The sequence below is a fragment of the Emydura macquarii genome, unplaced genomic scaffold (genome assembly GCF_026122565.2).
Source record: "Emydura macquarii macquarii isolate MOO-44397 ecotype Brisbane River unplaced genomic scaffold, CSIRO-AGI_Emac_v2 contig_746, whole genome shotgun sequence".
Lineage (NCBI taxonomy): Eukaryota > Metazoa > Chordata > Testudines > Chelidae > Emydura > Emydura macquarii.
This window is the reverse complement of record NW_027130883.1, coordinates 1,507,476-1,535,032: the sequence shown is the minus strand read 5'-3', so window position 1 is coordinate 1,535,032 and position 27,557 is coordinate 1,507,476. Positions and strand designations below refer to the sequence as shown.

The following is a 27,557-nucleotide window of genomic DNA, read 5'->3' as shown; positions in this document are numbered from 1 at the left end:
GTCGCCACAGAGAGTAACCCAAGCTCCACGGAGAGAAAAGGCAGCCAGGCACCACCCTTCCGGGGAGGAGCCCCTAGTGCCCGAACCCCCCCAAGCCTGGATCACCCTCTCACCCCCACACGGTTGCAGCTCAGTGCCACAGGCTCACAACCTCCACCCAGCTCCCGCCCCTCTCACTGGGCAAGTCTCTTCCCCTCTGTGCCTTGGTTTCCCCATCTGTACAAGCACCTGAATGACGCTTCCTTACAGCAGGGGGAGGACAAGAGGGGTCATCAGTGACCCTCCACGCACTTCATAGAGAGCCTTCTCTAGAGAGGAGAAGGGCTCAGCATCAGAGCCCCCTCCTCTAGTGGGGGGGGATTGGCGTCAGAGCCCCCTCCTCCAGAAACCAGCAAAGTCAGAGGCTCTGCCCGGTCTCTCCATGCGAATGCCTTTGTACTCACCCTTCCGGCACAGCGCAGCCTCCTTGACTGCAGGCCTTGGGCTGCCCGGGGGCTTGGGTTTCCACTGCCCTTGCGCCCTCTCTGTGTGTTCCCCCGGCACGGCCCAGCAGTGGGCAGGGCTTGGCCCTGCTCTGCTCTCGACACGGCTTCTGGGCACTTGCCCGGGGCTGCTGGGAGCTGAGAGGAGTTGCTCTCACTCAGAAGCTGAAAGGAAGTTGTGCTAAGATGGTAGCTCCCCGTTCGGCCTCCCCCCCACCCCTCCTGTATTAAACCGTACACTGACTCACAGACTCCACCCCAGGCCCCCAAATAAGCTGTTCTCTGAAGCGCTCGTTTGAGCCATTGAGCGCTCCGCTCCGCTCCGGGGCCATCTCACCCAACCCTCTGAGCACAGGGGCCTCAGAAGCCAGCTCTACAGCAAGCCCCCCTTCCGCTCCCACAGCTCCCCACTCCGCAGCTAGCCCCTCCTGGCCAGCTGGACTGGGACCTCCAGCTGCTCAGGGCACCAGCCCATGATCTCCCGGGCGTACGGGTCACCCCAGGCCTGCAGGGTGATGCCCGGCGATGCCACTCGCAGCCCCGCAGGGCAGGGACGTGTGTCCAGCTGAGGCCGACAGCCATTGAACTAGGACCCACTTCCCACGATGCAGCCCGTCACTGACCCTCCCATGGCTGAAGGCTGCCCCAGCGTCCCTTCCCTGCACCCTACCCGCACTGGGGGACTTGTCTCCAGCCCGGACTCTTCCAGCCAACACCCCCAGCTGGCCCTGGCCCCACGGCAGGGGCTCCCCGGGGCAGTACACTGAACAAAGGGGCCTAGCCGGACAGCTCATTCCAGGAGGAGGCTGGGCGGTGCCTGGTGTCCTCCTCTGACCACGGGGCTGCGCAGGGCCATGGGCCGGGTGGGGCACACCCCTCCCCAGCAGGGAGTCCCAGCCACAGCCCAGCTGCTGTGCTAGTGGCGCGGGGTGGGGCGCGCAGCCTGTGGGGCCAGAGCAGGACTCAGCCCCGTTTCCCTTCCTCTCTGCTTGCAGCCGGCTCTAATCGGGGCCTGTGCGCTGCCGCCCTCCAGTCTGACCTACATACGCTGCTCAGAGCTACACCTTACGTGGCCGACAGCTTTGAACGGCAGATGGGCAGGACGAGGACACTGCGCCTGGGCCAGCTTGATGTAATTAAAGACGGCCACGGCCGGGTCCTGCTGTCTCTTGCCGGACTAGGGCTCAGCAGACACCCAGGGACACGGCTCAGCAATGTCCCGGAGAGCCGTGCCGGCTCAGCTCGCTGGGGCGGGTGATTAACAGCCAGCCCGACCGCTCCCCGTGGCTATTTCCTAGGGCTGCATTGCTCTCATGCTGAAGGCTCACGCGCTACCCAGGCCTTTCCTGCAGCAGGCTCCCAGCCCCTTCCCTGCCAGGAGGCTTTTCCTGAGATTCAGCCTGATTCTTCCCTTCCTCGCACTGGTCCCAGCCAGAAGGGGGTTTCGCTCCTCCCCCTGGGGGCTGACTCTGGCTTCCGCAGCAGCTGCTGGGCCAAGCTGGGCCCATTTAGCTGTCTAATCTCTTCCATCAGCTCCCGCCCCTCGGAGCGGCTTTTCTCTGCTCTCCCTCCTGTGCGGCACTCGTGCACTGGGAAATCAATGCTGGGAGAACTGGGACACACTCAGCTAAGGGCTCCGGCTCTCGCCTTGTGCTGAGCAGGGGAAGGACCTTTGAATACAGGGTCGCATTCCCCTGGGGACGTTCCCGCAGCCCTGAGGCAGGAACCCCTCCTTCCTCCGAGTCCTGAGAGCTGCAGCACCAGCCACTAGGGAAATCAGGATCTGACAGTCCTGGAAGCCACAACACACAGTAACGCTGAGAAGTATTGGGCAGCCCGGGGTGGGGGATACCCAGGGTCTCCAGAAAATAGGGGGTGAGACCAGCTTCCCTCCCCACTCTCCCAAAGGAGACCCTCACCTCCACAGCAGGGTTTGGCTGCTGCCATGGTACTTGCTGACAGAGGGGCCCCACGCCAGGAAGGTCTCTGGGGTCAGGTTCTCCCTTTCCTTCCTTAGTGACCGGCTACGGCTGGGAGGAGGCAGAGACACTGGAAGTGGGCCCCAGAGCCCCGCATACCTAGATGGAGCTTTTCCACAACCAGTGGTCCCCACCCTTTTTACCCTGAGCCACTCCACACCCCACATAGGGGCTGGCCCAGGCCCAGCTGCACCCCCCAACTGTTCCTCTGTGCCCCTCCCCAGGGTGGTGCGCCTCACAGTTTAGGGACCACCGCATAAACCTGTTACAAAATGAAGTGATTCACTAGTTAGCCCCTGGCCTGCACCCTAGCAAAGGCAGCGCCAGGGAGGATGGGAGCAGCCAAGCAGTGGCTCAGTATGGCAGATGTGAATAGCAGCAGGTGGCCCATGGTGGGCGAGGACTCACGCAGCTGGTGGGAACTCAGGGAAATGATGCCAAAGCTCCAAAGCACCACCCTCTGTAGCAGAAACGGTGATTGGCCCAGATCCTCACAGCAGGAAGAATTTAAAAGCTGCAATGCTCCAGGGGGAGCAGGAACAATAGCATGTAATCTTGGGGACCACTCCTGTCCCATGGCTAATGCAGTGCTGGTAGCCGCAGGCTGCGAACGGCCCAGAGATGGAGATTCAGTCACAAAAATGACTAAGCCTCAGCTCCTGCAGAACGAGCAGAACAGCGGGAACTGGTACCTGCGGTAAGAAGGGCTGAGTTCCCAGCGAGCTGCTGGGATGGCTCACGGCTAGTCCATGTTCTGGAGGATGCTGGACTCGGGGAAGGAGGGTGAAGATGCAGCCACCACTATCATTAAGTCACGGCCCTGCTCAAGTCACTTGGTTCTTCCCACTTCTCTGCAGCAAGTGCCAGTCCCCTGCCAACTAGTAACTGATGCTGGAATCCTCGCTGAATGAAAGAGCCACTATCTCCCTCTCTCTGCCCAGACCAACTGGTTCCCTCCCCCTGCCTCCCCTCAGTGCCCACTGCCTCCTTTGTGCCCTACTCTCACACCATCCCTAGGGTTAAAAGAGATGCCCAGCTAACATTTCCTCACCCCCTTCTACCACACAAGGCCCCCCCACGAGGACATGCTGACCAGGCTCTGTGTTAACCAGCTCCTCAGGGGCCCTGGACTCCATGTGGCATGTCCTACATGCAGGAAAGGACCCGCCCTAGATGTTCTGACATTACACCGGGGGCTACATACACATGGAGACCGAGAGAACGGAAGTGCTAAATACAGAACACGGGCTGCAGTACCCCAACCCAGTGCCAGAGGGTAGTCCGCCCAACGTGGGTAATTAGCTACCATCTCCCTAAATTCCCACAGCAATTTCCTTCCCTAAAGTGTTGCGTAGTTTTACAGCGTGCCATTAAATGGCTGCCGCATTCCACACCAGACATGGCTGCATTTCAAGGGTAATCCCTTCTTTTTTCATACAATATTCAATACATACAAGAAGCTACAATTAAATATTAAGGGTGCAAAAGCAAGCACTTAAAAGTTAGGAAATGCCAAAATTGAGGCTGTCCACGTGACTTTAACTCTGCTTCCTTGTGCGTGTGCATTAGGCGACAAGTCTCCATTTACATGATCACACGCCACTTCCCCCCACAGAGCCCTGCTTCACTCAGTCTACAAATTCTGTCTCATGAAAGTGTAGCTCCACTGCATCCCCAGCTGGGTTGGGATCCTGGAGCTTCAGCTCCATCCTCTACAAATTTAACTCAATGGCTAACTACAGAAGCTGGCAGCAGAAGTAGTAGGTTGTTTTCTCCTGTGGACTAGCCCCTAAAGGAAGACATGTAACATGCTGAAATAGTGGTTGTAGCTCCATTTTAAAGCGTTCACAGCCAAGCACAAAAGTGGGCTGGATTCCTCCCGAGAGGCAGTGGGCTAAGTGGCTGAGGCCTGCCGTATTAGAGTGCAGATTCTAGTTCCAGTCTCTCAATGGGGCATTAGAGCTAGCTGCTTAACGAGGGGTGGGAACGGTATAGAATTATTAACCCCATGCAGTAGAAGAGAGGAGTCTAAACCTCATGGTCTCCTACTCCCAGCCTAGTGCACTTTTGCTAAGCCAAAGGCCATTTTGATAATGAAAAGCAGCAGCAGAGGGAAGGGAAGGATCCATTTTGTCTGTGCCCCTCCAGAGGGTCCATTCTGAATGACATCGCCAAGCAAGATCTTAAGAAGCATGCTCAGTGCTGAAGGAAGGTTGGGTGATTCCAGCAATAAGCCTGCAGCAAGCTCCATGCAGGCTGCAAATGGAGATTTTTGATAATTTATCACTCTGAAAAAAAGTCTGAATAAATGTCCACGAGGACAGCATGGGGCACCTCCATGAGCCCACGGCGACCCCTTTCCCAACCGCAGAGTCCTGCTGCGGACCAGTCAGCTGCTTAAAAAAAAAAGTCAGGCCCGGTTTCCAATGCATTAGGCATTCTTAACATGGGGGCAGGGATGCAGGGCTGCTCCCCTGGTGTATTTGTAAAGTGCTCTGGGATGAATTACAAGCTACTATTCAGAGGTGGAAGGAGAGAGGCTCTGACCCATTTACTGAGGGCCAGAGCAGAGAGCTCCTGCTAACCCAGCTGGTTCTCTGAGCACGACGCTTGGGAAAGCGGATTGTGACGCCACCTTGCAGGGCTTCGTGGCACCCACCTGAGAGCAGCCCCTGGGTGCAACCTGGGCCAGCAAGGGGTGCCAGCTCTGAGGGAGCCTCCTTCCTGCACCCTGGCTACAGCGGGGTGCCCGGCTGCCATCCGTAGCCAGGGGCGGCTGCTGCTGCTGCCGCTGCCAGCCACGGCAGAAACAAAGGCCTGCAACCCCCCTTCCCAGTTAGGCAGGAAACCTGTGCTTCCCCCCAGGGAAACCGGGGGCAGGGAAAGACAGAGCAGAGAGGAAAAACGGTCTCATTAGCTCCTCAGCCAGCAGCCTCTAGGGCCGGCTCACCGGCAAGGGACAATGAAGATGGAATAAAGGAGGCGAGAGAGGCGGGGAGCTGGGGCAGCTGTTCCTTGCCAGGCCGATGAGCTCTGGCTGGCTGCGGCTCAGCACCAGGGACAGCTCCTTCCATGCTGCTGCAGCCTGCTTCATGGGGACTTCCAGGGGAACCAAAGGAACCGGAGCACTGCCCCTGCCTCCCGCCTGCACTGGCAGGGGGGGCTGTGTCTCTGGTCCATCCACCCCCCTTGAGCCAGCCGCTGGGAGCAGACGCGAGCAGCTAGGCAGAGGAGCAGCTAGGCAGAGCTCCTCGCCAGGGCTGGGCAGGCAGCTGCCCGCAGCAGGAGCGCGCAGCAGCGAGGTTTGCAATATTTCAGTCTGCTGCTCCTCTTCCCATTCTAGGAGATGGAGCTAGGATGCTCAGAGGAGCCGTGCATGAGAAACAGGCGGCCGGCTCTTAGGGTTCAGAGCCACAAAAGCAAACCATCGGCTTCTGGTCGCACAGGCCCCGGGGCTCAGCATGGAGCGGGCGGAGTGCTGGAATGCTGCTGCATGTGAACGGCTTACAGGGCGTATGCCCTAGGCCCGGCCTCTGGTGCCTTCCCAGCACTGGCAGCGATGGTGAGAGCTTCTCCCCACTGCTCGTGCTGGCTCTAGGGGCTCAGGTTCCAGCACCACCCCGGTCGGCATCCTCTCTGCAGAGACACAGCAAACAGGAGCCCTATCACCTCCATCTGCTCCTAGGTCCCCCAACTCCTGGAGCCTCTTTCTTCAGTTACAGCTGCAGCCATTCCCCTCTCACTTGCAGGTGAGGCTCTTGCCCAGGGCTCTGCCTCGCTTTCCCCCTTCCTGCCCAGCTCACTCCCAGCACCTGCCTCCTGCTGAGTGCAGCTCCAAACCCAGCAGACAGAACTCAAAGCCCTGGCCCGGCTGCTGTGGGAAGCAGTTACTTGAAAGACCCTCCCCCTACACCCAGCCCCGACAGGGAGCACGGGCAGGAGGCCCCGCTGAAGTGAAACACCCTGCATTGACGGCAGGGCTGCCCTCTGCAGATTTGCTCCCCCCTACTGTTACCACTGCCTGTGGCCAATGAGCTCCCTGGCCCAGACAAGAGGCTGGGTCTGGTTTTGCTTTGCCTGATTCAGGCCGTTTCTTTCCCATTTCATTTTATTCATGCCTGAAGGACGCTGGGTTTCAATTGCACCCTGAGGGGATGGATCTAAATATAATGAATTGTTTTGCAGTTTGTGCTGCAAATAAGCACTGAGAAACTGGCAGGAGAAGATCTAGCAACGGGGGAATAACACCAACAGAACTGGGCAACCCCACTGGTGCAGGACAGCCTGTCCCACCAGGAGCTGAGCTCAGCCCCACCAACTCCTTCCCACGGGTCACAGCAAATAGCCTGAGGCCAGTGAGTGGAGGGGAAAGGCTCCTTCCACACCAGCCTCTGTCCACAAGCTGCAATCCCAAGCGTCCAAGAGGTTTCCTCGCAGGTAGCTGCCTTCTGGCTCTGCCAGCTAACAGGCATTTATTTCTCTGACCTGACCCAGCCCCTCCCTGCCTGCTGCACTACCTTGGCCCAACCTGCTCCTTGGTACGTTGCTAACACTGGGAGTCGACGTGGCCTGTCGTGCCAGAGACGGCTCATCCCTAAGACACGGCTGCCATGGCAAGGTTTTAGCCAGTCCTCCTGCATTTGGACAAGAGCTGCTGCTGGGGCCAGGGTCCCATTGCCATGGCGGAACGAGAGCAGTGACACACTCCGCAGAACTCCGTTTTTTCTGAATTAAACCTTGGCATTTTTTTCAGGGGCCTTTATGCCTGTTTACAAAGAGGAAGCAGTTAACACAGCGATGCCTGGCTGCCCGGTGACTGCAAGGACCACAGTCAAGTGCTCAAAGCCAACAGCAGCCCCTGCACTATGCCACAGCTCTACCACCACCAGCCCCAGGGCTTGCCTGTCTCTCCTCTGCTCCACCCATAAGGGGGCTACCTCCCCTCGCTACACCCTAGCACCTTCAGGCCCTGGCTCCCACATCGGCACATCCCTGCATCCCCTCTGCTGGGTCCCAGCCCTGGGATTCCTGCACGGAGAAATAGCTGCATCTTCTCTGCAGGCCCAGCGCTCAGGCACCCCCCACACAGAGCCCCTTGTCATCTCTTCTGTCTTCAGAGAGCACTTTCATGCAGGGTGTCCTTGGGGGAAACAAGCCTCAGAGACACGCATGCAGTGCAGACGAGTTCTATAGCAAAGCCTCTTCCAAGCCACATTAGTAGAACGAGCCTGTGTCAGTTCCACTTTAGCACAGCAAAGCATCGTAGCACCCAGGGCACTCAGATACAGCTGGGTTATATAACAGCAGCCAGGAACCTGCACAGCTTGGTCACACGCGCATTACCCACAGGCTTACAAACAGCTTCCTGCAGCTTACTATTCCCCACCATGACTCACTGGCATCATCTCAGTCCCAGCATCTAAGGCGCGGCATCATCTCACTGGCATCATCTCATTTGTTCAGAGCACTGACCCCAGGCCGCAGGGCATGCGGCAGCTGGGTAAAGACCCAGATTAAACACAGGACTGGGCTGGGATTGCAGGGTTTGTGCACTGCCCCCAGCAGACACACTTGACCCCTGTCCCTTAAACAGCAAAGAGCAGAGTCAGCTGACGAGTTCGCTCCCCAGGATCCAGACGGAAGCCTCTTCGCTGAGCCCCGTTCAGCTCAGCTGCATTGGATTCTTCCTCCCCCAGGCTGATTTGGTGGGATCTCCCCTGACGGTCAGCAGTGGGGCGTGAACCCCTATCAAGGAGCATGGAAACATAAAACGGCACAGCCCGCCCGGGGGGGCTCAGTGCAGTCTTAGCGAAGGCCCAGGAGAAACAGTTCACAGCCTGAAAGGGACTCACGGAAAAGAGCTAGAGGGGCCCTGGCTGAGATGATCACAGCTAGGCAATGTGCAATGAGGAGTGAAGGCTGCCCTCCCACGAGCCAGCCCCAGAACAGCAGAACGAAGGGGCACAGGCTGTGAATACAGGGCAGTAAGCTCAGCCCCGAGAGGAAATGCTCCTATGTGATGGAAAGTCAGGATTGGCTAACACATGGGCAGAGTCCAACACAGCAGCTGCAGTTTGCTGGATCATTCTGGGGCCATTCTGCAGCTAATCAAGCAAAGATAAGGTTAATTAGACCCCAGGGACCAGGGCATAAGACAGTCTCCAGCAGGGTCAAGAAGAAAGCCTCTACTTCATGGGTCAGTTCATAATATTTATTACTTGTAACCACCAGAGGCAAGAGGTCACAGTGGCATTCTACATGACTGCAGCCAGATGAGGATAGGCGGGCTTCAACCTCCAGAGAGGAGAGAACCGGGAGGAATGCCACACATGTAGATGTTTCAAATCGATAACATGGAAACTATAAAAGACACCTGTCATACTCCAGCAAATTCAATGGAACGGAGAAAGGTAAAGAGACACACATGGATGGCAGCTCACCGTGCCCACAAAGAGGTTTCCAACCATCCAAGGAAGACGGACCATCTTTGTGGGACAGTCAATACTCAGAAGATTCAAAAGAACGTTCTGCAAGGGACAAACGGAGAACAGAACAGTGTGCTGCCTTCCTGGAGCCAAGAGACAAGATGCTGCTCCAAGACTGTATAGGCTTCTGACATCGACAGGCAAAGATCCATTGGTACTGGAGCACTGATGACTTCCGCAGATAAAATAGATGACTTCAAGGAAGTTGGAAGCATGCTGAAGGAAACTGCCTAACCAATCGCCTCTGAAATCCTTCCTGTCCCACCAGCAAAAGCAAACAGAAGACAGAAGATTCTAGAGGTGAACACTGGCTAGGTAAGTGGTGTAGGGTGGAGAATTTTGGTTTTGTGGAACATTCCCCTCAGAGGGTGGACCAGAGGGAACTGCATAGTTTGGATGGCTTCCACCTCAGAAGAAGGGTAGCCAAGCTCCTTGGCAACAGGCTGCCTAGAGTGGTCCAGAAGTGGTTAAACTAATAGACAAAAGGGAAGGGTATAAAGAGGGGAGATATGAGCACGTTGAGAACAAAAATTTATCAAGGACCAAAGAACATGAAAAGAAGAAATTCTTGAATTGCCTACAGCCTGAGTAACAAACAAGAGGATTTGAAATTGCTCATTTAGGAGCATAAATTTGATTTATCTGGTATTACTGAAACCTAGCAGGATAATGTGCACAATTGAAGTGTTGAAATCAATGGTTATAACCTATTTAGGAAGAACTGAGTGGGCAAAAGAGGAGAGGAAGTGGCACTCTTTCAAAATTGGCATTACCTGTTTGAGTCACTGACAATTCAGAAGAAAATGATCTTGAATGCATATGGATCAATGTCCTAACAGATAAAGCACAAGATGGGATGTTAGCTGGTGTCTGCTACATACCACCCAATCACAATAGGGAAATGTGTAGGGGGAAAAGAAAAAAAAAGACTGGGTGATCACGGGATCTTCAATTTGAGTGACATATGCCAAAGATCTCATGATGCCAGGACTAAAACATTCTTAGAGGATAATTTCCTAACTCAAAAAGTGTTGCGGCTAACATGGTGGAATTCTTTATTAGAATTTGTCTTAACAGATAAAGAGGAACGGATCACAGAACTAAGAATTCCCATACAGAAGCTTTTTTTAATATATATTTGGTGCTTTAATAGGGCCAATTTCACAAAGCTGAAAATAATCATGAACCAAATCTGCTAGGAAGAAGATTTTAGTGAGAAAAATTGAGACTCCCTTAAGAAAAAAAGATGCGCAAAAAGCCACAATCAAGGAAGAAGACTATTGATTAAAATACTGACCTGGTTTAGAGGGGAAGAGCAACAGCTATTAAAAATAATAAAATATGTAACAAATGGAAGAAAGGAGAAGTTAATAGCAATGAAGTTAGGAATTGCAGAAAAAAGGTAGAGGAAGCAATGGGCTGCAGGGGGGGGGGGGGGGGGAGAATCTATGGCCAGCAGAGTTAAGGACAATAAAAGAGTTTTAAAAATATATTAGGAACAAAGAATCCTGACAATGGTATTGGTCTATTACTAGATGGAAATGGCATAATCAATAATTATGCAGAAAAGGTAGATCTGTTTTTTCCCAAAATACAGGACACAAATATTTATTGAACACATGATATAGTCTCATAAGATGGAGGTAACACACTTCCCGTTCCAGTAGCATCTCTGGAGGATGTTAAACAGAGGCTATTAAAATTAGACTTTTTTTAAATCAGCACGTCTAGGTAACTTGCATCCAAAAGTTTTTAAAGAGCTGGCTGAAGAGTTCTCTAGACAGTTAATGGTGATTTTCATATGTTTTGGAGTACTGGGGAAGTTCCAAAAAACCGGCACAACATTAGTTTTCTTCCAGTTTTTAAAAGATGGTAAACAGGATGACTCAGTTATAGGCCCATCGGTTTGACATTGAGCCCGGGCAAGATAACAGAGCAGCTGATATGGACCTCATTAATAAAGAATTAAAGGAGGGTAATTAATTAACACAAATCAAAATAGGGCAATGGAAAATAGATCCTGTCAAACTAACGATTTTTTTGGGTGAGATTACAAATTTGGTTGCTAAAGGTAACAGTGTTGACATAGCAAACTTTGACTTGGTACAGCACAAGGCTGATTAAAAAATGAGAACAATGTAAAATTTAACATGGCACACACTAAATGGATTAAAAACTGGTTAACTAACAAGTCTCAAAATGAAATTGTGTGGCATCATCAAGCAGGTGTGTTTCCAGTGGGATCAATTCTTGACCCTACGCTATTTAACTTATACATCCAATGGTCTGAAAAAAAGACAAAATCATCACTGATAAAGTTCGCAGGTGACACAGATTGGGGGAGTGGTAAATAATGAAGAGGACAGATCACGGATTCAGAGCGAGCTGGACTGCTTGGTAACTGGGCATAAGCAAACAATAAGCATTTTAATACAGCTAAATATAAGTGTATACATCTAGGAAGGCCCATACTTATACAATGGGGGACTCGATCCTGGCAAGCAGTGACTCTGGAAAAGATCTGGAGTCAGGGCGGATAATCAGCTGAACACGAGCTCCCAGTGTGATGATGTGGCCAAAAGAGCTAATGTGATCCTGGGATGCATAAACAGGGGAACCTCAAGTCTGAGAACCACTGTGCTAGACTAATGGAAGTCAATGGCATTGACTAACAGGGCGGGATCAGGGGCTGGAAGCGATCAAGGCCTGCTCTACCAACAAGCTGCCCTGTGGCATTCTAGGTGTGCACCCCCCAATCCCCAGTCCACTTTTGGACTGGATTATTTATTGTAACATTTTACATAAATTTCCATTAATTCCATAGAAGGAGACTGCACCAAGAGACCCTGACAGCTGGAGAGTTGGCACTGAAGTGTCAGGAATTGCCCAAGGTAAGGTTGCACACGACCCCTTAACTCTGCCCCTCCTCCCACCCTTATGATACAGCCTCTGGCTACAGCACCACACAGTATCTCTCCGGTCATACAACAGAACAGCAGATCCTTTTATTCTCCTTAAACACACAAATGGAGCTGCTTGTTGTGTCTTTCATCAGCATAAGGATCCAGTTTATCTATACTGACACAGATTTTTTTCCTATGGCAAGTTCTCGTCTCTCTACGGATTGTGTTTTAATAATTCAGGCAGCAGCCATGGATACTGCTCAACCCACAGCACAGCTTTCATGAGTTGCAAGTCTGGGGTGAGGCAGTTAATTATTAAGCTAACGTAGCTGGAGTGGGAGTCTGAATTCAATTAGCCTTGGATCAGGCCCTTCTGAGGAGCAGAGCAAAAAAAACCAAAACCACCAGCAACCTGCTGTGCAAGCACACTTGCACAAGTGGTTTCCCACCACTCAGGGCCATGTGCACTGGGATACACAAAGCCCTTCTCGCCAGCAGGCCTTGTTCTCTGGTTCCACCCCAGGCAGTTTGCTCCAGAGCCTGGGGGGAGGAACTTTAGTAGAAGGGAAGTCTGTATCATTCACTCTCCTGCTCAGATGCCCCATTCTTGCTCACCACTCCCCTTCGGGGGTAGACAGGCAGGTGGTGGGGAGTCTTGGGGCAGGCAGCCAACCAGCCCTGGAACACTGCAGTGTTGGCTAATTTTCTGGTTCAGCGATATTTAGATTGCGCACCGCCACCAGCGAGTGTTGCTTGGATTCCTTAATCAGCACTCACAGCCAGGAGGCAGACAACTCAGGAGGGCATGTGCCAGGCAGGCGACGGCAGTGCAGGCAAAGGTACGTGCGGAGGGAGCTGCAGGGGCCAGGCCCAGTGATGAAAGTGCAGCTTGGAACAGGCTGGAGTCAGCAGGGCTCAAGTCAGGATGCATGGATGGAGCACATCCAGCCAGCAATGCAAGGGGCTGTGCTTTTGACCAATGGAGCGGGTCAGAGAATGGCTCCGCACTGCTCAGCCTGGAATCACTCACCATGCTCCGGCTGCCTTTTAAATGCAGCTTCTAGCCCTCCTGGGCCAGATTTCAAAACAGCTCAGCCTCCCACAGTTCCACTGAGGACAATGACGGGTGGAATCCCTGTTGGTCTCATTGAGGGAGGAAGGGAGGGAGGGATTCCACAATGTTCTCAGCGGGGGCTGCTGGGTTCTGAGCACTTCTGTAAATCTGGTCTGGTGAGTGTGAAGGCAGCCTAGAAAACACGAATCGAGTAACCAACACTGTGGTGTCTGCCTGAGTCTCCAGGCAGCTGGACACAAGAGCTCAAAAACAGAGAAGAACTGTCCCATTCATCTCAGAGGGGTGTTCACTCTCAGACAAAACTACCATCTTTGTATATTGCACTGTTGTGTATAGTGCCACACTGCTCAGACTAGTCTAATCTTTCACTGCTGGTCTTCTAGCAGAAGTAGCCAGCTACCGTGTTTATCTCCCAAGCTCAGACTGGCTCCCTGGTTGCTAAAAGCCCCAACCACCCTTTCCACATTGCCACCTTCCGCCCCCCTCAGCTCCTCGCCTGCCAGTTTGGATGCTATAGTTCGGCTCCTGCAGTGCAAACATCTTAGATAGCTCAAAATGAGGGAGCAGAGGAAAGTAATTCAATTAATCTCAAGGCCATTAATACAGGGACTCAGTGCTGAGCAGATCACTCATTGCAACTGCAGAAAAGCAAAACTAAGGCACTGGAACCATCTAGAACCCATCGGATTCTCCAGCCGGCTGCACTGCATTGCTCTAGAACCTGGGGAATTGCCACGATTTGGGTCCAGCTTTCAGAAGTACTGGGGAACTGGCGCTGGCTGCAGGAGGCCAGAACGGAACTCGTGGAATGGAACTTCACCTTCCCCCCCCACACACACCTGCACACCCAGCTGCCGGGGCCTTCCCATGGGATGCTGCATTCCAGGAGTTCGCTCAAGCTGTCATCTGCCTATCGTGTTTAAGGAGAGCGGAACTGAAGGACTGGAACATGGCTGGTAATTAGCAATCAACAGGCCCCGTTAATAGGAGCTGCGAGGCAGGGTGAGCTGGAAAGGAGCGAGCCCAGCAGAACCTCCCGAGGAGGATGGGCCGGTCTTTAACCTGTCTTGGCTAGTTGTTTCTAGACAAGGGCCCAGTCAGAGCCTCTCGGGCACATCCCAGCCCCTGGGCCCTGTGATCACAGAGACACACTGCACCAGGGGCTGGAAGGCAGCGCTCTCCTCTGCATATAACAGGACCTGTCCCTCCCAGCATGCTCTGATGGAGAAGGGAGTAGAGCCATAGGGAAGGGGCTGTACTGCCCCCCCACACACACACACACAAGCTCCCTGCCCTGCCCCAGACACTCCCTGAGTGCCTAGACACAGCTGGCCCCCCAGGTGTGATATGAGCAAACTCAATGGCAGCAAGCAGGGAGGAGCAACCACCCTGACGACAGCAGCTGCAGCAGCTCCTGCCCGTGGCTCTGGCAGCCGCACAGACACTGGCGGCTCTTCCCAGTGCTGTTTACACTTTTACACCGCCCGGGCAGCCAATTAGTTCAGCAAAATGCAGCAACATTGGAAGGGAATCTCAGTGCAGGGCGCGGCCGCTGCCTGTGCGTCTAGCGCTGTATCCGCTCCCTGCACAACCCCTGGAAGCGGGAGCATGTCCTTCCTGGCATAGCCCTGGGCTGAGGGAGGTTGGTGTCCCTCTCCCCGCACAACTCCGGAGGAGAAGAGAGGCTGGTCCCAGCTCTCTCACACCCATGAAACTGCTTGTCTCAGGAATCTCGTCTTTAGCCCAGATCTCAGCCACCACAGAACCTTTCCGGGCAGAGAGCAGAGTCGAGCCAGGAAGGAGCTGCTCACATGGCTGAGAAGAGAGGGATTTGCAGCGCGGGCAATGCAGAGTCCTGCTCATCTGCACCCCGGGGCACAGGGAGCAGAGGGCCGGACAATGCCAGCCTGGAAGTCAGCACTATTCGCAGCGCGTGCTGCCAGAGCAGAGCCCAAAGCGGAGACGTTCACAGTAAGCCCTGGCCAGCTGGCCAGCATGAGGAGAGGCCCCGTTAGACTCAGGCAGAAGCGTTCCATATCGAGCTACATAAAACACACACACACCCAAACCAAAGCATCCAGAGCCAGTCAGGCAGAGCATGGGGCCGGGGACGGGATCCAGCCACGCTTGGGTCTTTATGGAAAAGGGGCATGGTCCAGCCACTCCCATGGCTCTGTTCTCCCATTGCAATTACCGAGCATCACTTCCATCAGGAGGAGAGGGGGGAGGGAAGACAGGGCTGCAAGTATCAAGGGGGAAGGAGTGCAAGCAGCAGAGCAGGGTGCAGCCGTCCCCAGAATCTGGGCAGAGAGGGGATCCCAGTGCAGGCAGTGGGTCACAAAGGGCTCTCTCTCCCTTCCACGTCCTGCTCTCTGTGTTAGAGGCGTCATGTGTGACCATCTCCCTTCAGGCCCTGCTGGACACTCGCTCTGCTGCAGTCTCTGTGGGGACAAGCCCGTGCACGTATCATGTGGGCCAGCAGCAGGAGTATATAGACCACGAGCAGGGAGACACCTACCCACCACAGACCAGGTTTCCAGATGCTCTGTGCCCATGTAGACGAAAGACTGGCCCCACAAGCCCCAGAGCACAGGACGGTTATTCTCATTCATCAGCAGATCACAAAGCTGGACTGAGAAGCCCTTGTCCCACACTGATTTACACCAGCAGAACCCTATTGAAATCCAGTTCCTCCTGATTTACCCCCTGTATGTATTAGCAGAATCATACCATTTCCCTCTGTTACTCTCAAAGCAATAGTCCGACGAACACTGTCCACAATGAAAGCAGTCTTTACACAAGACAATAGAGTGGCCCGTGAGGTCAGTGGCATTTCAGATTTCCTGCTTGGGCTGTTAAAATCTGTTAACGTGCAGCCGGCTGGCGAGACAGCACCACTCCGAGAGTCCGCAGGTCTCCTCGCCTGAGGCCGGGGCTTCGATAAACTTGCCTTTTCCATTGATGTTTCTCCATGCGGGGGCGCGACACGAACAGGCTCTGGGTGACAGGATGGGGCCAGAGCCCCTTTGAAGGCTGAGGGAATGCCGTGGCTCCTACTTCAGGGCCAATCTCAGATGTGCTTGTTGCTAATGAAGCCGGGGGTTCGGTTTGATGGTCTCTAATGTAAGGGGTCATCCTGCCCCAGTGAGGTCTCAGAGTGGGGTCCTAGGGCTGCGCTTTGCATTACAGGAATCTGACCGCATACAGTCAAGTTGTCCTGTTGCATCCTAGCAGCCAATATCATTCAAAGAAAAAAAAAAAAGGGAAAAGAAGAATGGTTTATTTCTCCCCAGGAGCTGAGCGACACAAGAAAATATTCATGAGAAACCCTAGAAATGAGAGCCGGAAAGCCCTCGGAGGCTGCACTCTCTCCTCAAGTCAGGGCAGCCCCAACCCCACAGCATGTTTCCTAGTGATTTGTCAATGCTAATTCCTTGAACAGTCCCATGGGATGGGGCAGAAGCCCCATTACCTGGAGACTGTCCTGCAGGCTCATCCAACAGGCCACGAATCGTAGAAAGTCCGTTGACCTGGCATCAAACAGCCAAGTCTCCTTTCTATGGGCTGCCAGGAGAATGGGAGAAGGAGAATAATTTCAGAACCAAAATAACCCTGGCCATGGCTTGTCATGCCAAGTGAATCCCAGCCACTGGAGATGGAGATGGCTGGTTCCAATAAGGAATCACCATTTGGCATTTACCTAGGGTGGCGTGGCAAAATCAGATTAATGTGAAAGGAAAGGCAGTTCGCTCCAGAAGCTCTGAGTGGTACCTTGTGCCCTTAGATCCGGCATGGAGCTGTCCTGATCAGAGAAGTGGGCCATATCCCAGCATGGAACAGTAGAGTGTGAAAGGGAGGACTGCAATCAGTAAACCAAGCTGCCAAATCTAGGAGCGGTGAACAGCAGAGTCCACCGGGGACAGCTCTGTGCAAATATTCATTACCGCCCATACAGAAACAAAGTGGAGGAGGAAATATCAGGACCAAATTCAGCTGGAGAGAGAGAGAAACGAGCTTTCGAGCAACACTGAGCTCTTGTTCAGGGCCCTTACTATGTTTGGGGTTCAGCTCCGTTGCTGAAATACTAGAGAATGGAAAAGATTCTAAGGACAGGCTAATGTCAAAGACAGGTCACGGATCACCCTAGTCTGGGTCTGGGAGCGCAGCTCCATTAGCAGCTGAATGGGCAAATACCCTTTTTATAGCTAGACAGGGGCCTGACATCTCAGCTGCTGGCAGTTTCCACCCATCTGTCCGAGGACTTGGCAAACCAGTGGTGCACGGATTTACAGACTCTTCACTACCGGAAGAGCTACACATGCAATTTCTTCAACAAGAAAAGTTCAGCTGAGAAACGGATGGCTGTAATAAAAGAGTTGGGAAGAACTCAGAGCTGCCAAGAGCCAGCGTCATGGAGCAGTCCTACACTGAAGTCCGAAAGAGCACTCTTTCCTGTGAAATGAGCTTTTCCAGGGGTGTGACGGGTCTAGGAGACACTGCGATGAGTCAATGGTGCATGGGAATCCCACAGCATTTTGTCTGTGGGGAGGATCAATTTTTAGTGTACACCCAGCTTTTACCCTCAAAAACCACCGCAAAGGACAATACAGACTCGACATGCAGACATGGACGCACGTGGAGAGCAGGAGCACCAGCAAATTCCCATTCAAGAGTTTAGGCCCAAGCCAGTCAATAAGAGTTTTGCCACTGACATTAAAGGGGCTGGGTCCATCGCATAAATGTTCAGCAGGTCGACAGCTGGCACAAGAGCATTCATGGTGTCACAATAAGCAGAAGTTGGCTTCTGTTGAGAATATTGGGACTGACCCAAGCAGTAAGTATCGTGGAAGGGGGAAGAGGAGGCTCATATTCCGCAAACTCCAGAGCAATCTCTCTGTGCTTGGTTTATGCACCTGCTCTGGATGCTCGCCCACAGGCTGCCCATTAGCACCAGGAATTTCAAAACCAACTGTGCTTTCTTGAAACTAATGGGACTCCCTGCAGCTAATCAGAAGCAATTATCTGCATAAAGAACCCAGCCAGTGACCTCAGCATCTCTGAGTGCCCAGGAGTGTGAACTTCGCAGAGACTCAAAGGGTCCATCTAGATAGCAGCTGAGAGGTAGACATATACATGAGCACGACACAGGTCCTGACCCCTGGATATGTACTCGGGCAGCTAGACCAAACTGCCACCCATACTGTCATGAACACCGCTATTTTTAGGCGCTAGTTCAAGCAGAGTTGGCTGGTATACGTCTACCCGAGCTGGGAATCACACCTCCCAGCTGTTGTGTAGATATATGCAGAGTGGCACCGCTATCACTTCAAACCAATTCCATTAAGCCGGTGCCAACCCTCGTCAGCAAGGGCAATCTCAAATTCGTTTAAACCTGGCTTCTGGCAGTTCCTTTGCAAGTTAAGCTAACTGGATAAGCCAGGTTTAAATGAAATTAATAATGTCCACGTGGGGCTAGGCATCAGGTTAAGGGGTTTGGAAAGCAATTTCATAAGCAGAGTGAAAGGGCACTGGAGGGAGAAGGATCCACTACAGCTGAAAGGGGACACTGCCCAAAGAGAGGAGCAAGGGCAGGACGGGTGAGGAGCGGACACCCGGATGGGCAGCAGCCAGAGTTCCCTCCCCTCCTTGGCAGGTATTACTGTCCAGCCTCTTGCTGTGGCCTCTGCTTCTGCCATGCACCACAAGGGCCACATGCAGTTGGGTTGTGCCCATCTGCCAGTCACGCTGGAGAAGCGAGGACTGGAGCATTTCAGGGACCATAGCTCAGGATTTCATGGAGCGGCTGAGGATTGCTGAACTGTCGCAGCTAGGATGCCTCTCGTTGAACTGGGCAGATGCTGACTTTCTGCTCCAGGACCCAGCTGTTACCCTTCTCCTCAACCAAGCGTTTAGCCATTTGTAATACTTTGCAAATCCCTGCAAAGCTGACTATGGGCCCAGAAATGAAACTCTGCAGTCCATGAAGGGGGGGGAGGATTTTGGGGAGTTGCCACAAGCAACTTTACCTCCGCGTATTACCATCGCAGCACAGGACACAGCAGTAACAGAACAATGCAGCCAGAGGATGCCATCGCGTGCATGGCCACAGAGGACGCTGCCCTGCTGCTGCAGAAGCAAGATGCCAGGGATCCCACTGAGCTTCCAGAGTTCAGGCCACTGCATTAAGAATAGTTTCTGTTGTGTACTCAGTCGCCCTTCTGTCATGAAAAGCAGCTGCCCGGTACACACTAGCCGGCACACACTCCCGGAGGGCCATGTTGCTGACGAGCTACCTTTTACGTTATGCTATGGGTTAAAGCAGTCAAAGCACAGTCACACCTACCCCCGTTACAGTCAGCATCGGCCTCCCTGACCCTTGTTACTCTATTATTATCTGTGTTATCGCAGAATGCAGGAGCCCTAATCCTGGACCAGGGCCCAGGTGCGAGGTGCTGTACGAACACAGAACAGAAGGGCCTCTGTCTGGTTTCTCTCCCTCAGTACCGGTCAGCTCAAACTAGCCTGTGTGCTCTTCAGGACAGGCAGAGATCACATCTCCTTACATGTTTGTGCAGCACCGAGCACAATGGGGGCCCCAGTCCTAGCCAGGGCCTCTGGGGACTCTTCAAATAATAACAAATCACTGATAAGGGGTGGAGGCAGAAGCAGGAGCAAGACTGGGAAAGAGCAGCTGTTTCTCCTGCTCCCCCTCCCAGCAGGAGAGAGAGGACAGAGGGGACAGAGAGATGGTTCTCCATTCCCAACACAGGGACCATCATGTTGGATTAGAGCTCATGCAGCTGAGGATGGGTCATGTCCACCTTTGGCCTCTTACTGGTTTGGGTCTTCCTGGGGAGCAGCTGAGAAGTGGAGAAAATCCCCAGAAAACGACATTACTGCCAAGCGGAGCCCGACACTCCAGCATCATCATGTGACCTGCTCTCCACCTCGCTAGGACTCTGCTGGTTTGTGGCCTCCTGGCTCCAGCTCAGAAATTAACAGACCAACTGGTTCTAGTTTTGCTGACCACAAAGATTCAGAGAAGGACTCAATCATCATCTCAAGAGAATTCTGCTGAGATTTGTTCCGATGGGTGAGTTCTCCCATCAAGAGTATTGCTGCAGTAGTGAGAACTGGTTCCTTTCTCCAACCCTTTCGAAGAAGAGTGGGGAGGGGGGTCCAGGGACAGTCATCCTTGCAATGGGTGCAATTCTTTAAGCCAGAGCGGTGAGCGAGATCTGTTGAGCTAAGACTGTCCTGGACAGAGAGGTAGGGTCAGTGGGGAAGGGAAAAGCAGCACTGCTTTGGAGAAAGAGGCTGTCTGAAGAAGAGAGGAGATCCTGCTTGCCAGTGGTAATTGCTCAGAGATGCAGACAGTGCCCTGGCTGGTGGTGGTGCTCCGGGCTGTCTGCCTTCATCTTGGTGAAGAGTGATGTGTGCTAAAATGAGGGCAGAGACGCCTTTCACTCGGGCCAGCGGGAAAGGAGTAACTTTCCCACCCAGGCTGCACAGACATGGGCACCAGGGCAGAGGAACAAGGAGGGAGTTGCCTTTCCCAGGCATTCTGTGTCTAGACAGCCACAGCATCTCTCCTCACACCTTCTGATGGGAAGGAGTCTGGAAAGGTGCAAGGGCCTGGCAGGGACTCATTAGTCACTGGAATGGTCAAGTTCTTCCTTTGGCTCATTTGCAAACGTGCCCTCCACATTCCCCAACACAAGCCACCCTTTGAGTCGGGTAACGCGCGTTATTCCAAAACCTGAAAAAGTTTCAGCCCTGCCTTTGCAGCGCCAGCACTTCCCCTCACTGTCTGAGTACGTGGCTGGGAGGCTCTGTATACCCTGATCTCTGTTATTGTTTTCAAGCCAGTGTTTCTCATTGATCCTAATGCCTTTTGCCAGATAGCTGAGTCGTCGGTTTCAGCAATCCCGATTCTCAGCTTGCTCTGCCTACCATTTAGTAAACAGCTTCCCTGTTTTATTGTGTTTGTTATTCTCTAATAATGCAAAAAAGCAACCATAGCTGCATTACCTCTTGGTTAGAGTTCCTGCAATAGAATGGCTCCCTGGTGGAAACGGGCCTATCTGAATCTATTGGAGTGGTTTTAATTTTTTATTACTTTTAATTTTGTTTCAAGTGATTCACAAAGGTTGCACTTCAGTCTCCTCCTCCTCCTCTCTCATGCCTGTGGTGGAATCAGTTCACCAGGGCTGTCACAACTTCCCCAGCCAACGTAAGGTGACAAGGACATGGGCTGGCACTAAACAAGGTTTGTAGTATATGCTTAGTGATGGTGTGAACGCCGTAGTTGCTTTAGCACAAGTATGCGGATGTGCCTCTACCCAAGCCTAAGAAGTATCTGCAAAAAGTACAATGCGCATCCCAACACAAGTGCAATGGTTTCTCCAGCTCGAGGACATGGAGCTCACAGTCTTGCAAAGAGGGGCTAAGAAATGACTATGGGGCTGAGGGACTACACTTAGCACTCTGCTCCTGTGACAGCTGCTGCACAGCCTCGCTATGGTACAAGTGCATCCTATGGAAGAAAAATAGCTATTGCAAAGATCCTGTGGTCATTTTCATAGGACAGTTACAGTGCATCAGGTCCGCTCAGTACCTGCCAGCCAAAAGCACACAGAGACCATGGACTGAGGCAGCAGATGGTGGCAAACCCATGTGCCCAGCTGATCATAGCATTACTGAACATGCCGCTACAGATTTCCTTAGGTGGGGCTCAAGGGTTTATATCAACATTAACAAACGCAACCTCCAAGCAAGACCCGTCATTATCATCACCGTTTAGGAGATGGATAAATTAAAAGACAGAGAGGACCCTGACTAGCCCAAGGTCACTCAATACACCTTGTGGTGCAATGGCGACCAGAGCTCCTAACTCCCAGGGCGGAGCTCTAACCACTAGACACTGCTCCCTCCCAGAAACACTAATAGTTATTTCGGTATCCTGTGACGGGACAATCTCATTCACTGGACGCTGGTTGGACACATGTGGCACTTACCTAGGACAGGGAAATCTCCTACCATAACAGTGCTTTGGCTCGGCATGCAGTGCTCCTAGCGGACCATGAGGGCCAGGTACTTGGTGAATCTACCTGTCTCTAGAGCAATGGCCCTTAGGGCTCACAGTTAGGAGACTGTAGGACGGGCGTAGGTGAGAACATTTTCTGCTGTGCTGAGAAAGGAAGGATGGCCCAGTGGGTTGCAGCACTACCCTAGGACTTGAGAGGCCTTACTTCAAGTCCCTGCTCTGCCACAGACTGCTTGTGGAACCTCGGGCAAGTCACTTAGCCCCAGACTGTCAGTCCTCCATTTGTACAATGGGGATAAGAGCACATAGAGCTATTGAAGATGGTGAGGTGCCGTGGGACATGATGTAGCCATTTCCCACGGGGAGGAGACCGTTTTAGTGTTTAGGGGTTTCCCACATAGCTAATGCACTTTTTTCCTTCCAAATTAAAAAAAAAAAAAAGTTTTGCTCCTGAAACCACTCTCTCTCTGTGCCTATAAGAATCTGCCCTCCTTCCCCCACCCCCCAGGAATAATCCTCTCCCCCACCACACACTCCCAGCCCACCACCACCAAAATCTGCACAGCACATCAATTGTCTAAGTGCGTACACGCATGCACACAAGCAGCTATTACGGTGAAGTACCAAAACTTTTCCCAGAGTTCAGCACTTCTGCTCCCTGGACAGTCGACCCCTGTCAAACCCCACCTCCTGTCTCCTTACAATGTTCAAGGTGCTGGGGGATACCATGCAACCACTTCCCAAGAGGAGGAGACAGCAGGGGAATTTTATACTTGCACCTTAACTTACCCTGCTTTGGTGCGCCAGGGACACATTCAGAAGTTGGGGCACCCATGGATGAGGGTTTAGAAGAACCAACGGTGAAAGACATTTTCATGAGCCCACCTCATTGACTGGTGGACAGTACAGAACATTTTCCTGAGGGGGCAGTATTTCTCAGCCAGTGTTTCTCTGCATTCAGAGTGGGAGTAGACAGTGCTCCAGGCTGGCTCAGACCCATTTTTTTGGTTTCACGTTTTTCCAGCCAGCATCAGCCTTGCTGGTATCCCAGCAAAGGGTCAGAATCTTCTTACCGTTCTTCCTACTCTTCATCAGGATTGGGGCCCATGAGCTGGGCAGCCCTGCTCGCCATGCCTTGGGGCTACGCAGAGAACTTCAGCCCACCCACTCTCCACCCATAACAAAAGCATTGTGGAGAGCACTTGGGAATCAGTCACAAGTGTGTCCACGCTCACTGGCACGGTCAATTCATTGACCAGAATCTGACAATGTTAAAAAACCGGTGAGGGTGATTAACCATTTGGGCCACTTTACCAAGGGTTGAGTTTAAAAAAAAATAAAAAAAAATCTGCTCTAGGAATTATTTTAGGGATGTTCTCTGGCCAGCATCATACAGAAGGTCAGACTAGATGATCACAAAGGTCCCTCCTGGCCTTGGAATCCATGGCATTAGGAAGTATTTAGCCTGGTCATTTTAACCAACGATCAAGGGCGACATGGCAGCAGCCAGACCCAGGTGGCTCCCCTTTGGGACTTCATGATGCCAGAGGCACTACAGCCCCACACGCCTCATCACCAACTACAGCACCACCTAGACTGCATGGAGAGAGTGCCTGCATCTGGGGCTTTTGAATGGGTGTGGCCACATGACACCCTGCCTCCAGCAACAGACTCACCCTCCAGTACCAGGTGGGGAAGAGGATAGAAACTCTCCGGCTCTAAAGGGCTAGCAGAGCTTCTCCTATAACTCAACAGTCAGGGCTGCGCCCGCTTTGGGATCCAAGCGGCTCCAGTTTATGTCCCAACCTGGATACTTCCCAGCACAATGGATGAAATATTGCAGCATGTGGAAAGGATGAGAAACTTTCCCACATGCTACAATATTTCATCCATTGTACCCACCTCAAGGCTATTTTACCCTAGTATTTTCAGTTCTACTTCCTGCGCCATGAACTCGGGCGATGAGGAAGTGCTATGAGAACTCCCTTCCACCATTAGCACTTGCAATGCACACCGAGGAGAAGCTCATTCAAGACCTAATTGGGTAAAACACATGGCTATGGTTGCAGAAGCCAGCATGAAAAGCCTGCCTGGCCCGAACATGGCATTTCCAGACGCATATGGGGGATGAGTACATGCAATGCTCTTCTACCTCACACCCATCAGTCACCTCATGCTTTCATTCTGCTACAAGCTGTTGGGCTATATTCAGGAATTACTGGGAGAAAACTCCAGTCTCTGTTATATAGGGGGTCAGAGTAGATAATGGTAAGAGTCCTTTCTGGTTTTGAATCTGTGAAACCCATGGTCTTAGCACTGCTAGTCCTTCCCCTCCAGTTCCAGAGTTACTTCCTGCTGTTGATGAGTTTCGGTTTGTATACAGCCCCATAGGTGCCTATATAATGCTTTAAAGACAAATATAAAGAGAGGGTGTCACTGACATGACACCAATGGTCTCACGGTCATTTCAGGCCACAAGTTCCAAGCCTGGCTACTGAGATTCAACCAGCATTTCATTTTGCAGCAAAAATAGTTAAGAAAAGCAATGCATTGCCTTTACAAATCCTTATAAAAATATGTTTGCATTGTGGTACTTCATTAAAGGTCGTTTTGGCATGCATTGCTCTGCCTACGGTTGTTAGATATAAAATGAGTAAACACCCTTTGTCTCAAGGGTTATGAGGCTACAGAGCCGCTTTCTGCGTAACAAGCGATCTGTATACCGAGTGCCAGAGGGATTTGACAGATACTTGGACAATAAGAGACATACAAACATGAACAGGTTTCTCTGGGAGGAGCTGGTGGAATTGGTCTGTCTTCTCCAAACCCTGCTGCAGCCTTCTGCTATCTTCGGAACACTTTAAACCCAGCTAATTGCAGCACTGTATGTACTAGCCGAACGGGAAAGGCAGATGGACTAACAGAGACACAAATGGAAAGCCAGCTAGGAAGGTAAATAGGCAAAGATGGGAAGACAGGCAGCAAGCCTGATAACGTTAAACAAAGCTCTCCAAAGTGCTCCTGGAACTATAATCCCATCTCAGCTTCAACTCTAGCACCGAAGCCTTGCTTTGAAATGCAGCACATCACAGCCTTGGCTGGACTGCGGTCACCTATGGCACCCGCCTCCCCTTAGCTGCAAGAGCACAGGCCCACCGAGATGGTGGCATGGCCAATCTGGGATGCAGTGACAGGGCTCCAGGCTCCCTAACTCGGCCCCCCAACCCTCGGCTCCCCCATAGCATAGTCACACCGTGGGAACCATGGGGAAATCTATCGGGGGGGCGGCTACTGGTCCTGGCTGCAGGAGAGCCAGCTGGATAGGAGCTCTCCGGACCACTCCAGGGATGAGGCGATGCAGGCTGCCCCAGGACCGCTGCAATCCATACCTGTCTGCTGAAAAGGGGGGGCGGAAGGGAGGATGTTGATGCCAGCTGCCCCAGGCTGGATGGAGTCAGGGGGACACCGGGAGAAGGGGGGGCACCGCCTGCTCCATTCTGCCGGGAAAAGGGCCCCGCCCCGCCCTTTCTCACCGCGCCCAGCTGCTCCCTGCTGCGTTGCAGGCAGGCTGCAGAGCCGCCCGCCGGCTGGAGGCGCAGCTTGGAACCGCCGCTGCACGGCCGTGCCCGGGGGACCCGTCCCCGGGGGGCGATCGCCTGGCCCGTCCGCTCCCCCGTGCCCGAGCGCAGCCCCCCCCCCCCTCCTCCTCCTTTCCCGGGCAAGCGCCCAGAGCCCCGGCAGGCTGGGAACCGGCTCTCTGCAGGGCCCCGGCTCTCCCCAAGCCGAGCCCGGCACGGCGCCTGGGCAGGGCAGGGCAGGCGGACTCCGGCTGGGGCACCTGCCGCCCGGGGAGCCGGGCTGACCTACATAGCGGCATGCACCGGCCAGCGCCGCGCCGAGCCGCGCCGGACCGAGGGGGGCTCCTCGCCCGCCCCTGGCTGCTCCCGAGGGGCGCGGCGGCTCCGGCCCAACGGGGCGGGCCCAGGGCCGAACCGAGCCAGCGCAGCCGAGGCGGGGGGGGGGAGGGGGCGGGCGAGACGCGCCCAGCTGCCAGGCAGGAGGCGGCGGCGGCTCCCGGCCCGGCTCCGGCGCTGTCCATGCAGCGACCGGGCGTTTGCAGGCAGGAGAACCGGGCTCCCCCCCCCCGCATGCATCCATCCATCCCTCCCCGGACACCCGCGTCCCGCCACTCACCGTCCTGCGCCAGGGTCCCGCTGCCCGCCGCCAGGCAGCCGAGGAGCAGCAGCAGGCTCAGAGCCGGCGGCAGCATGGTGGCTGCGGGGGGGGGAGGGGAGCGAAGGGGGGGGGGGGTCCTCCAAGACTCAGCCCCGCGGGAAGCGCCCGCGCGTGCCGCTCCGACCAGCACCGACCGGCCACGCGCGGCGGTTATTGACTGAAGCCAGCGCCGCGGCGGCAGCGGGGGGATTAAATAGCGCAGGAGGAACGGACCATTCGGGCTGCGAGTGCAGGGGGAGGGGAGCATCCTTCCCGACGCTTCCCCCCCCCCCTTCCTCCGCCCCCTTGTAACAGGCTCTCTCCGCTCCCCCCCGCCCGCAGTGCTTCCCCCCCCCATTGCGGGAGACTTGGTGCGGTCCGCATGCTCCGGTCCCCGCGGAGCTCAGGGCTGCTGCTGCTGCTGCTGCTGCGGGGGGGGCGCGAGCCGGGCCGGGGCCGCGAACCAGCAGCGCCCTGCGCACGGGCCGGGGCAATGCAGCCTTTGGGCGCGGGCGGGGCGCTGCTGGCACCTGCCCGCCGCCTCTTGTGGCTAGAGGCGCTGCTGGGAGGCCGCGGGGACCGGCCTTTCCCCAGGGAGGGGCGGGCGCACACGCACAGCCCGCTGCTCGCTTCCCTGCAGACCGCGGGCGGCTGGCTGGGTGGGTGGGTGCGTGGCTGCTGCGTCTCCCCCAGACGCTTTGTATCGCGGCTAGGAAAACGCAGCAGCCGCCAGCCCCAAACCAAAACAAGCCACACCCGCTTCCAGAACAGACTCGGCCTCGCCGCTCAGCTAGCGGGGAGAAGATCCGCCCCCTCCCCTTCCAGGGCTTAATTGTGCCTGCCCCAGGCTTTGTCTAGGATGGTTTAAACCGGGGGAGGGGGGTAAAGCGAAGTGATCAAATCCATTTCCCCGCGGGTGCTGTCAGTGATGTCTGAGGCCGGGGAGGCGGGGTCTCGGTGGGGCAGGTTGTAGCAGGGATGTAGTGGTGAGGAGGGGTCTCGGTGGGGCAGGTTGTAGCAGGGATGTAGTGGTGAGGAGGGGTCTCGGTGGGGCAGGCTGTGGCAGGGATGTAGTGGTGAGCAGGGGTCTGGGTGGGGCAGGCTGTAGCAGGGATGTATTGGTGAGCAGGGGTCTCGGTGGGGCAGCCCTAGCAGGGATGCATTGGTGAGGAGGGGTCTCTGGGGCAGGCTGTGGCAGGGATGCATTGGTGAGCAGGGGTCTGGGTGGGGCAGGCTGTAGCAGGGATGAATTGGTGAGCAGGGGTCTCGGTGGGGCAGCCCTAGCAGGGATGCATTGGTGAGGAGGGGTCTCTGGGGCAGGCTGTAGCAGTGACATAGGGTCTCTGGAGACAGGGGCTATAGCAGCCTTCCT

General features: G+C 54.1%; 1 protein-coding gene across 2 annotated transcripts in view; it reads right to left on the bottom strand.

Annotated features, from left to right (window-relative positions):
* Positions 1–26,267, bottom strand: part of CADM3 (cell adhesion molecule 3) — a 72,330-nt gene extending 46,063 nt beyond the window's left edge. For both annotated transcript variants that reach the window (XM_067542939.1, XM_067542940.1), the window contains exon 1: positions 26,165–26,267. In XM_067542939.1, coding sequence (XP_067399040.1) covers positions 26,165–26,240 — 76 coding nt within the window. In that variant the 5' untranslated portion in view covers positions 26,241–26,267. The remainder of the gene's footprint in view (positions 1–26,164) is intronic.
* Positions 26,268–27,557: the final 1,290 nt, after the last annotated feature.